This window comes from Coregonus clupeaformis, chromosome 18, assembly GCF_020615455.1.
Source record: "Coregonus clupeaformis isolate EN_2021a chromosome 18, ASM2061545v1, whole genome shotgun sequence".
NCBI classification, from domain to species: Eukaryota; Metazoa; Chordata; class Actinopteri; order Salmoniformes; family Salmonidae; genus Coregonus; species Coregonus clupeaformis.
The window spans coordinates 14,073,069-14,087,361 of record NC_059209.1 but is presented as its reverse complement, the minus strand read 5'-3'; the positions used below and the strand labels follow the sequence as shown (position 1 = coordinate 14,087,361).

The following is a 14,293-nucleotide window of genomic DNA, read 5'->3' as shown; positions in this document are numbered from 1 at the left end:
AAGTAGGGTACGTCATGAGAAAGTGACCACAGCGAGATTCTTCATTCACTACCGCAGGAAATGACATCTCCCATGCGATGGTGTTTGTCAGCCTCATCCTTCTAAATATTTAACAGGATTTAAAACCGTTTATTGAGGCAAAAAAGTGTGAGAACCCCTTCTTACCATGGGTATGCTGTCGGTCCAGCGGAAGTCATTCTCGTACATCTTATCGTTCAGGCCGATCCATTGGTAGTCCTGTCCAAGACCTGCCGTGCATGGCACAATGAGACACAGGAGGTCAATGAGTTGATTCCACTGCCTTATTAGGCCTCTTTCAGTCCCTCCATAAAGAGAGAGGCATTTTTCTACACATGCATCACTCTTCCTGTTCCAACTGCCTGCCTGTGTTCTCTCTCTCTCTCTGTCGAGACGTTTGTCGTCTACTCTACTGGCGCTGCCAACCAGCCAGAAACCTACTGTAGTCATCCACTATGCCTCTTTAACTATTGGTCCACAGCCCACTGATGAGATTAGCATATACAGACTTTAAGGCGAGCAGCATGGGTATAAATGTCTTGGGAATTCCCTGGTGTTTCTGGAAATCCGTTCCAGATGCAGGATAATCCTACTATTTGCTGCTACCCTGCAGGGGTTGTGCCTTAAGAGGTATACTTTCTGTGACATACTGTAGAAGTAACTTACAGATTGTTAATACTGTGTTATTGAGCATTCTTCTATGCAAGAGTGTCTGTCTGCTTGACTGTCTGGTAATGAAAATGTTAGTTGGTTGTGTCTTGTGTGCAACTAATAGTGTTGTTTGTGTGACATGTATGTGCATGTGTGTGTGTGATATCACACTTACGGTTGACAAATTGCTGCTCATCATGGGAGAGGATGCTGGTGAGGTGTGCCCCCTGTACCCGACAATCCTTCTCTGCTGTATCCCAGTTCCTCCTCTGGGGGATGTACTTGTAGCAGTGTCCCTGGAACTTATGCCAGCCGTAGTCACACGTCTCAGTGTCTGAGGGGAGGGAGAGAGGGAGAGGGGGAGAGAGGAGAATTTGTGAGAGACGTGTTTCAAAGGGACCACAGAGAAGATGAGTGCAGCTGGGAATCCACAGACAATGACACAGACTTTCGCCGTAGACAGAATGTCTATGAAAAACCACAGCATTTTCAAAAACTGTTAATGGGGGCAAAATAGATTGTAAACAATGTATGAGTCTATAACATTTCAAAAAAAAAATAATATGATTAATGAATATAAAGGTTACACATATTCCAATACTCTTTCACTGAAAAATAGAATCTGCCCTAAGAATGTCCAATCTGTCCAACACCTGTAGGAGCCTGGTCCTATCTCCATGTTTATCTTCATGTTTGTTATCTCATTAACCAATTAGGTTAAGGAGATAATTGGGAGAAAGACAGAGAGCGGGGTACTGTGTGTCTTAAGGTCATCCTGAGTCTTCTGGCCCTGCTGCTATCTCAGGCACACTCATCAGAGCGATCTCTCTATCCCTCTCTCTTTATTTCTCTCTTTCAGGGTCAAGATATGGCTGCTGCCTCCTTTAGCCCCCAGCACCACTAAACGAGTGGGGAGGTCAAACAAAGGAAGACACTTAAGGTCTACAACAGCAGGAGTGTCACACTCAATCCCTGGATAGCTGTGTGTACTGTGTACTGGATCTGCCCCAAATCCCAGGTCTTGAGAGTTGAATTGTGTCTTAACTTTTGGCTAGGCCTACACCGTTTTGTATGAGACAATGCTAAACAAATTAAGGTTATTATTATCATAGCTAATTAAAAGTGAAATACTGTAAGACTACAATTTTGGAATGTCATTTATACTGCTCTGCAAGGTGAATAGTTACAGGGGTGGACAGGTCACATATTCTGCATACATAGACTTATGTTGGGAACCCCTGACATGGTACAAATTAATATTCCATAATATAGTTGAGCATCAGCTGGCTATTCCTACAGCAGTTACTGTAATCGGAACCATGGCAGGGGTTTCCCAACATCAAAATCTAAGTATGAAGCATTACACATTCTTCAGCTATCAATCCCCTCAGATTCTAAGACACACCGGAAGAATAACATCTCCTAACCTCGTTACATAAGGGCTGCGTTTACACAGGCAGCCCAATTTAGATATTTTTTTCACTTAGTGGTGTTTTGATCAGCTTTGATTGGTCAAAAAAACAATTTATCGAAAAAAGATCAGTTAGCCTACACTAGTAGTTATCTATGTTTCTTTTTTCAATATCAGATTTTATGAACAATTTTGATTGTAACCCTGTCATGATACAGGTATCTCTCTCTCACACACACACACACACACACACACACACACACACACACACACACACACACACACACACACACACACACACACACACACACAGAGAAAGAGGTCATCGTGGCCTTTTCTCTGTTTGTCCTCCTTTACTGTTTCTCTTCTGGCACGAGACCCTTAGAAAAGAGTTGGGTTTTAGCACACGGGATCCAGCCCTGATGAGTGACGGCATCAACATTCAGGGTGTGGTCAGGTCAAACTGGCCATTGTGGATGATGCCCTTGGTCAACACACTAGGGACAAAATGAGGTGCAGCGAAGCTATAGACTCGCTAGAGAATAAGAGGCTATGAGTTGGTCTGGATGACATCATCCTTAGTTATTACACCCATCAATGTCAATGAGTGTCCCGACCCAGGTTCTGTTGAACAAATACAGTAATGTCTACTGATTCCTTTCACATTCCCTGCTTAAGGCCAGTGAATGATTGCATCATTGTTGAGCGTCTTGAAGTCTAGCACACGTGTACTGGAAAGTTCCTTTACACCTGGACTGGGTGGTTATCAACCAAATGTCTGATTTCTTCATTGTGTTTCCAGTCATGTGGAATTTGTAGAGACTGTAGCCCCTGGCAATGTGTTTAGCAACACTACCCTATATCTTAATAGTATGAGCCCCTGAGGCCAACACTAAGGCCTGTAAAATGTGGATGTCCTGAAGACATAAATAAAGATGTTTATGACTCAGACTGTCTGTGAGTGGAAGCAGCAGGGGTTATGGAGAAGGCACTGAATGGAGCTGTGCTGTGAGGTGGGAGGTGACCACACATTTCTACTTTAACTTGGCCTCTAACTCCAGTGTTTTAATGACTCAGTCTCATAGTCTCTCTATTTCCCAAGGGCTGATCACGAATTAAGATAGTGTGTGTGTGTGAGATCTATCTGGAGATCTATCACTTTTCCCCAACAATGCCACATGTTTTTCCTCTGTGATCTAAATTCAAATGATCAGTGATGTATTTTTGTGTGAAATAGAAACCAGCTCTGGAGCACCTCACACTGTTGCTAAGAACAATGACATTGTTTATTTTACTATGTCATATTCTCCCTTGTATGTACCATTGCTCTAATGTGTGGATACACTGTAGGTCGGACATAAAAAATAAATAAATAGGGTTAGCTGGAAGCCTGGAACAACCTAAAACAAATACCTAATGAAATTCTGATTAAGCTGATATGTTAGACGAGGAGAGAATCATACTGACAGAGGTTTTACTGACGGATCCCATGGAAATTGTAACAAACATACCTTCTTCACAATACAATCCAGTGTAGCTTGGGAGGCAAACACAGGTGAGGGAATTCAGGCCGTCAATGCAGGTACCTCCATTGCGACAGGGGTTGGATTGACATTCATCAATGTCTGAAAATAATTGTGAAAAAACATGGGTAGATTACACTGCACAGGAAACCAATTATTTTTCAAGAACTGCATAACCATTCAGATGGGGGGACAGCTGCATTTTGCAGCGTAAACACGAAAACAAATTAATGTCTGATGAACTCTATGAATTCAAATAATTTGCAGATAATACCATTCATCTAATTTTGGCACATGGCTAATGCACCGACGCTGCTACACCAGTAAGCCACCAAAAAGTGTCTTATTTGAGATACATTTCATTAGCATATTGAGAACTGATCATCACACTCTAAAACGCATAGTCCACCACTGACTGAAAACCATTCTTGGCATACCTGTTTCACATCGATCTCCACTGTAGCCAGGGGCACAGCCGCAAGATTGGAGACTTCCGCTTCTGTAGCAAGAGCCCCCATTCAGACAAATGTTCTCAGCACAGGAGTGGATGCCTGTGGTTTAGATTAGAAGTAAAAAGAAGAAAACAAACATTCAATTGATTTCACATTCTGGAGAAGACAAACGTTAAATGACAAACGGTAAAAAGTATGATATGATATTATTTCCATAACACAAAATAGAATTGTATTATTGGCCGCCATTTGTCAAATCACATACCTGCAATCTCAACTGTCTCACCAACAGTCGTGTGGCCCAAATCCAGTCCAGTCTCAGCTGAAGTGATAGTTTCCACTACCTTGATGGGGGGTTCACCCTCGACTAATGTAGGTCCTGATACATTATCATAGTCCAGACTTTCCTCCTCCTCAGACACAGATGAAGGAGTGCTTTGGATCATAGAGACTGATTCTGCCTGGCTCTGTGTTTCAGCTGGCGAGACAGTTGTGTACTCTGGCATTTCCCACATTGGCATCTTAGTGGCAGGAGTAACAACTTCCTCAATTTGACCCACTGCTTCATGTTTTTCATGGGAGCTTTTGACACTAACGGACTCCGCCCCAGTGTCTGGAGACTTGAGAGATGGTGGACTGGTAACACCTGGCAGAAATAAGGTCTGAATCTCAGCCCACGATGGGGTGGTTTCTCTGTCAATCTCTGGCTTCTCAGAACCCATCTTTCCTTTGGGACTGCTCTCAGAACCGGCTGATTCAATTTCAGCCCTAGGAAGCATGAGAGAGGGTGAACCAGTGACAGTGGCTACCAATTCTGTCTGAATAACAGAGAGGGATGGAGTGGTCTCCTCTGTTGTGTCACTCTCTGGCTTCACAGTGGAAGCAATGGTCACCTTGGTCTCCGAGCTGCTTCCTGAGCTGCTTTCAGAGCTGGAGGAGGCTAATACTGACTGAGTCAAAGACTCTTCCTCTGACCTGCTCGATGAACTGCTCTCTGAACTTGATGATGCACTCTCAATCTTCTGAGTCTGTGTTGGGACAGTGCTGAGCATGGTTGCTTCTACCTCAGGTTTTGTGATAGTTTCAACAAGGGAAGGTTTGGAATCAACCTGTAAAGGCTCTGTAATACTTTCATATTCCACTACTTCATCGATGTCTGTCGTTGCAGATGGTGTACTATATACTTTAGTTACTAACACTTTCTCAGTTAGAGGAGAAACAATGGTAGGAATGGCTGTCTCTTCGACCTCAGCCTCTTGTTTGGAGCTGCCCTCTGCAATAGGAGAAGCATCCTCTGTTGTAGGTACCTGGCTTGAAGCTTCAACTTCCTCTGATGTAGATAGTACAGCATCAGTCTTCACTGGAGAAGCAGTGGAGACAAAAGTTGATTCAAAGCTCTGTGCGGGTGTTGTTATAGATTCAACAGACTGGCTTGAATCTTCCTCAGGCAGCATGGGACTGGTTGTGGGCATTGCCGTTTCCTCAGAAAAGATGTCAGGTTGGGAATGATGGGTAAATGCAATCTCAGACATGGCCTCTTGGAGCAATTCCTCAGGTGTTGTCATGTCTGGTTTGAGGGCACATGTTGTGACAAACTGGATCATCACATTGGGCTCCATTGGCACTTCAGTGGAATGGACAGAGACAATTAGAGGGGCTGTACTAGCCAAGAGAGGAGCTTCTGTTGCAAAACCGTCTGTGGTGAAGCCCTCCCTTGTCTGGTCACCTGAGCTCTTGTCATATGGTAAGACGTAGCTGGTTTCTGTATCATCAGTAAGTGATGGTTTGTCAGAGCCTGCTGGTCTCTCTGTTTGATCAGTGACTTCACTCTCTGCTGTTACAGTTTCCTGTGAAGTTGTTGTAGGTTTCTCAGTGCTATACAGAGAAGAAACTGTAGTAGTTGGTGAGTCTTTGGTAAACATATGAGGAGTCTGGTCACCTGAGTTCTCCTCATCTGTATAAGGTTGGACTGAGCTCACAGTGATTTCCATTGAACTGGGAACACCTGATGGCTGTTCTGTGCTTGTTGATTCCGTCTGTTCGGTTTCTTCACTATCAGCAGTTATTTCAGCAGAGGAGAGGTCACTCATTGAGTCGGGTTTTTCTGTGCTGTACAGAGAATACACTTTTGCAGTTGCCATCTTTTCACTATCTGCTCTTGTGGTCATTACATGTGGCATTGCTATGGTTGTTACTTGTTCAGTGGCAGACTCTTTGGTAGACATATCAGGGGGTTGATCACCTGAACTATTTTTGTCTGTAGAGGAGAGGACTGGGCTTGTCTCCATCTCATCAATAACAGGAGTAGATGATGGCTGTTCTGAGCCTGATGGCCTCTCTGTTTCCTCTGTGACTTCAGTCTCTGCTGTTACAGTTTCATGTGAAGATACTGTAGGTTTCCCAGTGCTATACAGAGACTCAGCTGAAATTGTGACAGACTCTTTGGTAAACATATCAGGAGTCTGGTCACCTGAACTCTCCTCATCTGTATCAGGTAGGACTGAGCTCACAGTGCTTTCCATTGAACTGGGAACATCTGATGGCTGTTCTGTGCTGGTTGATTCCGTCTGTTCTGTTTCTTCACTATCACCAGTTATTTTAGCAGAGGTGAGGGCACTCACGGATTCAGAGACTGGTGATGTGGATGTCTGAAATGGGTTGGCTGTGCTACTGTGCAAATGAACTTCTGTCTCTAGAGACTTCTGGGTTGTCATCCGAGTTGTCTTGTCTACAGAACTTTCTTCATCTGTAGAACCTGTTTCTGTGTCATCACTTGGAGTAAAAGACTCCTCAGAGTCTGATGGCTTTTCGGTCTGATCAATAGCTGTACTCACTTCTGGTGATTTTGTTGTTTTCATTACCTGTAGTACTGGGCTCGTCTCTGCCTCTGCCTCATCAATAACAGAAGTAACCGCTGGTCCCTTGGTTTGGTCTGTGCCTTCAGTTTCTGTTGTTACAGATTCCTGTAATAATGTTGTGTGTTTCTCTGTGCTAAACAGAGAAGAAACTGTAGTTGTTGTAGCTGCATACTCTTTGGTAAACATAGCAGGTGTCTGATCACCTGAGATCTCTTCGTCGATGGAGGTGAAGACTGAACTTGTGTTAGGGGCAGTGCTGACAGCTGTAGGTTCTCCCTCTGGTTTTGTGGTTGTATGAACAGCAGGTTCAGATTCAACCTGTGACAGATTGGGAATATTTTCATAGTCCATCTCTTCCTCAATGTCCGGCAAAGCAGATGTGACCGCAGCGGAAGCAGGCGTAATGTACACTGCAGTGGCTATGTCCGTGACTGGAGAAGTAACTATGTCCCCGGTCACTTCCTCCTTTATAGAGATACTGGTGGGAGTGGAAGTCCCTTCGACCTCACTGTCTTGTTCTGAGCTGACCTCTATGTCAGTAGAAACACTCTCTGTTGTAGGTCCCTGGCCTGATGATTCAACTTCTGATTTAAATGGTATTGCTGTGGAGACAAAAGGTGATTCTGAGCCCTGTGCAGGTGTGGTTACAGTGTCAATGGTGTCCCTTGAATCTACCTCAGGCAACATGGGACTTGTGGTGGCCTCTACAGTTTCTTCAGAAGAGATGTCAGTGAGAGGATGTTGGGTAAATGCAATCTCAGACCTGGCCTGTTGAAAAGATTCCCTAGGTTTTGTCACGTCCACCTCGGGAACAAAGGTTGTGACAAACTGGACCACCACATCGGGCATTACAGATGGCTGGACAGCTTTCTCTGTGTTCTCAGTGCTAAACAGAGACAACACTGTAGTAGTTGTAGTCTTTTCAATCTCTGCTATTGCTTTTTCAGGTGGCATTGTTATGGCTGTTACCTGCTCCATTTTGACAGTGCTGTCAAATGGAGAAACTATGGTAGTTGGAGACCCTTTGGCAAACATATCAGGGGTCAGCTCACCTGAGCTCTCTTCATCTGTGGAGGTTATATCCAAAATGGAAGCAACTGAAGGTTTCTCAGTGCTGTAGAGATAAGAAGATGAAGTTATAGCAATCCTTGCAGTCTCATTTGTCACAGTTTCATGTGACGTTGTTGTTACTTGTAATGGTTTCTCTGTGCTGAACAGAGAAGAAACTGTAGTTGTAGAAGTCTTTTCACTCTCTGCTGTTGCAGTTTCCTGTGATGCTGTGGTAGGTTTCTCAGTGATATACAGAGAAGAAGCTGCAGTTACAGTGTCTTTGGTAAACATATCATGGCTCTGGTCACCGGAGCTTTCTTCATCTGTGGAGGTTAAATCGGAAATGGAAGCAACTAATGATTTCTCTGTGCTATACAGAGAGGGTGTGGTTTCAGAGGGTTTGGGTGTCCAAGTTGTCATGTCCTCCAAAAAGATGCCCTCTGAGGATGAAGGTACTGGAGTTGTAACCTCTGTCACTTCACCCTCCTTAGTAGCTGTTGATCTTGAGTCTGGTGTGGGGGTTGTGGTTTGGGAGGTCTCCACTACAGAGGTGGAGGTTCCAGAGCCTTCAGAGTTGTCATCTCCTGAAGACTCATCAATAGGCAATAGGCTGGTTGATTTCACAGTTTCTCTGTCTTCCCCAGTGTACAGTGATGTCTGTTGTGTAGCAGTGGCAGACACCACGGTGACTTGCATGGAACTAGATAAAGTTGTTGTGTTCTCCACTTTAGAATCCTCATCAGATGGGCCTTTTTCTGCAGATTCAATAGTAGTAGGAGAAGGGGTGGTGGATAATTCTATCTCATCTGTCAGGAATCCATCATCCTCACTGCTAACTGTGGTCTGTGAGCTTACATCTAGGGGGTGAGTTGATGCTTGGGATGATACAGGGGCAGAAGGAGTAGTCTCTGTATCGAACTCCTCTTCAGTGACACCATCTCCGGAGAACTCATTAACAAATATATATGGTGTGGTGAAGGCCGTCTGAGAGCTGGACTCTGTGGAACGAGTTGTGGCTTGAGTGGTTTGAGCTACAGTGGACAAGACCTCTGAACTAGATGCCTCAACATCCTCTACAGATGACGTGGTGGTCGTTCTTACAGTCTCTGAATCTTCAACTTGTGTAGAGCTGCTTGTCGCCTCAGCATTTGCCTCTGCAGATATATTTACGGAGGTGACTGATGGAATTTGTGTTGTAGCCAGACTCAATGGGTCAATTGTGGAAGACAAGTAGTAATCTGTCCCAGACCCTTCAGGTTCCTCTATCATTGCAATTGAGGACTGTGGTGTCATGGTAACGGCTGTGACTCCCCCTGCTTCCTCTGCAAAGATGGTGGGGTAGAATGGTGAGGAGGGGTCCACCATTGCCACAGTATCTGCGTCAATGATTGTGTCATCTTTAGTGATAATCTCAGGGGTTGTGCTGTCTGTGACAGTGGAGAACAGTGCGTCCTCATCTTTGGCCTCCTCTGTAAATATGATAACTGTGCTTGTCGATGGTTTCGTACGGTGCAGCACCATGGTGGGGCTCTGGTCAGTTTTGGTTTGGCTGCTGGTTGAGGTGATGATCATAACCTGCTGGTCGGTAAAACCCTGGTAGATAATAGAGGGGATAACAGTGGGTGACTGTGATCCAAAAGGCACTGTTGTATGACCTCTGACCGTTGTGTGGTCTCTTGCTACAGTGTGGTCTCCAACGGTTAAATGATCACTCGTTGTATGGGCTCTCACTGTAGTATGATCTCTTTTGGTTGTATGGAATCGGTGTGTTGTACGGTCACTCATAGTTGTACGATCACTCACAGTAACAGGAGACTGTGTAGCCTCAGGAATAATGGTGGTTTCTGTGTCTGGGCTGACATGACCTTCCTCATCTATGCCTGGTGTGCTTGACACAATGGATTCTGTTTGGCCTGTTGCCTCGCTGAATGTGTCTCTCTCAGTTGATGGTTGTTGTGTGGTTGTGAATGCCATCTGTTTTGTTATGTCATCGACACCAGTCTTGGGAGTGGTGTAGTCAGAGTGAGGTGATATGGAAGTCTGAGAAGCTTGGATTGTTGTTGACATTGGTGTGGTCATTACTTGTTCTGTTTTGACAGTACTGAAAAGAGAGGACACTGTTGCAGTGACAGACTCTTTGGTAAACATATCAGGGGTCTGATCACCTGAGCTTTCTCCTTCTGTAGAGAAGACGACTAAGTTTGTCTCGGTGTCAGGGAAAACACTGAATATGGTAGCTTCTCCCTCAGGTTCTGTGGTAGTTTGAGCAGCTGAAGGTAAATATTCAACCAGTGAAACCTCTGCGCTAATGTTATAGTCCACCACCTCATCAATATCTGGCAAAGTGGATGGTGTGAAAGTGACGGTAGCAACAGGTTGTTCTGAGCCCGATTCTCTCTCTGTAACTTCACTCTCTTCTGTGGTCATTACTTGTGGCAGTGCTGTGGTTGTCACTTGTTCTGCTTTGACAGTGCTGTACAATGAAGAAACCACTGCAGTGACAGACTCTTGGGTAAACATATCAAGGGTAAGGTCACCAGAGCTCTCGTCATCCGTGGAGGTTAAATCTGAAATGGAATCAACTGATGTTTTTTCAGTGCTACACAGAGAAGGTAAAGTTGTAGCAGTTCTTGTGGTCTCAGCTGTTGCAGTTTCATGTGACGCTGTGGTCAGTATTCGTCTTGGCTTGTCAGTGCTGAACAGAGAAGTTGCTGTAGTTGTAGTAGTCTTTTCACTCTCTTCTGTTGCAGTCTCTTGTGACGTTGTTGTAGGTTTCTCAGTGCTATACAGAGAAGAAGCTGCAGTGATTGTAATCTTTGATGTTTCAGCTGTTGCGGTTTCATGTGACGCTGTAGTCACGACTTTCTCAGTGCTGAACAGAGAATAAACTGTAGTTACTCCATCTTTGGTAAACATATCAGGGGTCTGGTCACCAGAGATTTCTTCATATGTGGAGGTTAAATCTGAAATGGAAGCAACTGATGGTTTCTCTGTGCTATATAGAGAAGAAGCTGAAGTTGTAGCAGTACTTGCAGTATGATATGTTGCAATTTTATGCGACATTATTGTCATTACTTTTCCTGGTTGCTCTGTGCTGAACAGAGAAGAAACTGTAGTCGTGGATGTGACTTGTTCTGTTTTGACTGTGCTGTATACAGAAGAAACTTTTGCATTGACAGACTCTTTGGTAAACATATCCGGAGTCTGGTCACCAGAGCTTTCTTTGTTTGTGCGTGTTACATTTGAAATGGAAGCAACTGATGGTTTATCTGTCACATCACTTTCCGGGGTCTGACCTTTGCTAGAAGTAACCTTTGCAGTTATGCCAGATGATATAGTTACATCAATCTCAACATCTGTTTCTTGGATGGTTTCATTGCTGACAGAAAATGTGGTAAAATCCTCCTTTGTTGTTGCTGTACTAGACAGGTGAGGAAAAGTTGTGCTTGCAGGTTGCTTAGCAGACACATCAGAGATGTCTTCACCTGAACTCTTGTCCTCTGTCCTTTCAGCCTCAGCTGTAGAGTCTATTGTCAAGTCATCAATACCCTGCTCTGTGAAAGAGGCTTTGGAAGCCTCTGTTGGTTTATCTGTGCTTGACATGGAAGGAGATATGATTGATGTGGATTTCTGGGACTGTGTGAACTCTGTTGAAGATTCAACACTAGGAGTCTCAGATGTGCTTTCAGTCTCTCTGATTTCAGTCTCATCTGTTGTAACCGTGAACTGGTCCTGTGGTTCAGTGGTGGTCTCCACTGGTGCCTCCTCACCTGACCCTTCTGGCTGGCTTTTCTCCTGGTCATCATCTGTTGGTGAGATTTCAGAGACCTCCATGTCTACGTAAGTGAAGGAAGTGACAAAGGGTTTTGATGTGCTTGCTAGTCCAGTTGTTTGGTCCACAGAAAGCTCCACAGTTTCAATGTCTGCAGTGGGAGAGTATAAGGGTGTATCATCTATTTCTTCTGTGGGTGTGATGACTGTTCCTACAGTTGTGCTTTGGAATGGGTCACTGCTGATGATTGGGGAGGAAGATTTGGTCATCACAGCTTCTGACCCTGGTGATGTTGCTGTAGCAAATTCCTTGTTAAACATATCAGGTGTCAGGTCGCCAGAGCTCTCCTCGTCTGTGAATGTGACCACTGAGGCGGCCACACGTGAGTCAGAGCCAGCTGAATGTCCCTCTGTGCCTGTTAGTTCTTCTGTCTGTTCAACCCCCTTGGTTCCATCAGTTACACTTACTGATTTTGTAACCATTGAGTCTGTTGAAGATGATGTAGTATGCAGTGGGGCTGTTGTAACAGCAGATGTGTCATCACCTGAACTCTCATCCTCTTTGGCCTCATTTTCTGAAGTAGAGGGTTCTGTGAAGTCTCCACTTCCCTGCTCAGACAATGAAGCTGTGGCTGATTCTATTGTCTCAGCTGTGCTAGTGGAGAGAGGAGATAGGGTTGATATAGATGCTTGGCTGATCTGTGTTGACCATGTTGAGGATGCAAAACTTGGAGCCTCAGATGTACTCTCTGTCTCTTTGAATTCGGTCTCATCTGTGGCTACAGTGAACTGGTCTTGTGGTTTAGTGGTGGTCTCCACTGGTACCTCCTCACCTGAACCCTCTGGCTGAGTTGTCTCTTGGTCATCCTCTGTAGTTGAGATTCCAGATCTCTCCATGTCTATGGGTGTAGAGATGCTGTGAGTAGCCTGTGTTGAGGCCCCGGTGTATTCTGTCACCTGTCCAGTTGATGTATGAGGAGTGGTATAACTACTGACAAAATCAATTGTCGAGGCTTTCACCTTGCTAAACATATCAGGGGTCTGGTCACCAGAACTGTCTTCTTCTGTACGTGTCAAGATTGAACTTGAGGTCACTGTTGGTCTTGATGTAGTGTAAGCACTAACTGACTTTGATGCGGATGCAGTTTTTGCAACAGATTCCTTGGTGAACATCTCAATTGGTGCACCACTTGAGCTTATATCCTCTTCTGAAGTGAGGGTGGCACTTGTCTCTGTTTCATGAATAATGATAACAACTGATGACATTTCTGAGCCTGATGGTTCCTCTGGCTGTTCTGTTCCGACTGTACTATACACTGGAGGAAGAGGTGTTGCATCGGACTGCATAGTAAACATATCAGGAGTCTGAACTCCTGAGCTCTCCTCCTCTGGGAGGGTACTCTCAACATGAAAATGTTTCTCTGTGCCATGTAGAGAAGAAACTGTAGTAGCAGTCATTTTACACTCCGCTGTCGCAGTTTCCTGTGATGGTGAAGTCATTATATGTCCTGGTTTCTCAGTGATGAACAGAGAAATTCCTGTCGTTGTAGCAGTCTTTTCACTCTCTGCTGTTGCAGTTTCATGTGACACTGTTGTAGTTTTCTCAGTGCTAAATAGAGAAGTGGGGATTGTAATCTTTGAAGTCTCAGAGGTTGCAGTTTCATGTGATGCTGTAGTTACTACTTGTCTTGGTTTCTCAGTACTGAACAAAGTGGACACTGTGGTGGTTGCAGTGTATTTGGTAAAAATATCAGGGGTCTGGTTACCTGAGCTCTCTTCGTCTTTGGAAATTAGGACTGAACTGGTGTCAGGGGCAGTGCTGATGATTGTAGGTTCTGCCTCAGGTTTTGTGGTTGTTTGAACGGTAAAAGGTATAGATTCAACGAGTGGAGGCTCTGCTCTTATGTCATAGTCCACCTCTTCGTCAATGTCTGGCGAAGTGGATGATGTGACAGTAATGGAAGCTAAACGTGTTGCTTCTGTGCTGTACAAAGAAGATGTAGGTGTTAAGGAGGAAGTATTGGTAAACATTTCAGTTGTCTGGTCACCTGAGCTTTCTTCATCTTTAGAGATGAGGACTGAACTTGATTCTGTGTCACCAGTAATATGGGTAACTGAAGCTTTTTCTGTTACTTGTCCTGGTTTCTCTGTGCTATATAGAGATGAAACTGCAGTAACAGCCGTCTTTGAAGTCTCAGCTGTTGCAGATGCATGTGACAATGTAGACACTGCTTGGCTTCGTTTCACTGTACTGAACAGAGAGGAGACTGTGGTAGTTGCAATTTCTTTGGTAAAAGTATCAAGGATTGAGCTTGTCTCTGTATTGCCAATATTGGGAATACCTGATGTCCTTCCTGTTTGTCTAGTCGGTTCAGATTCTGTTATCTCAGTTAATGCTTCCCGTGAGGTGCCGATCACTGTAGCTGATGCAATAGTTATATAGTCCACCACTTCAATAATATCTGGCAATGTGGATGATGTGACATTAATGGAAACTAAACTTGTTGCTTCTGTTCTGTACAAAGAAGATGCAGGTGTCACAGAAGAAGTCTTTGTAAA

General features: G+C 44.5%; 1 protein-coding gene across 1 annotated transcript in view; it reads right to left on the bottom strand.

Annotated features, from left to right (window-relative positions):
- LOC121550636 (versican core protein-like) overlaps positions 1-14,293 on the bottom strand; it is a 61,338-nt gene that overhangs the window by 6,589 nt on the left and 40,456 nt on the right. The window contains exons 5-8 of the mRNA XM_041862967.2: positions 4,041-4,154; positions 3,592-3,705; positions 845-1,003; positions 166-248 (exon numbers count right to left, since the gene is read on the bottom strand). Of these exons, the coding sequence (XP_041718901.1) occupies positions 166-248; positions 845-1,003; positions 3,592-3,705; positions 4,041-4,154 (470 nt within the window). The remainder of the gene's footprint in view (positions 1-165; positions 249-844; positions 1,004-3,591; positions 3,706-4,040; positions 4,155-14,293) is intronic.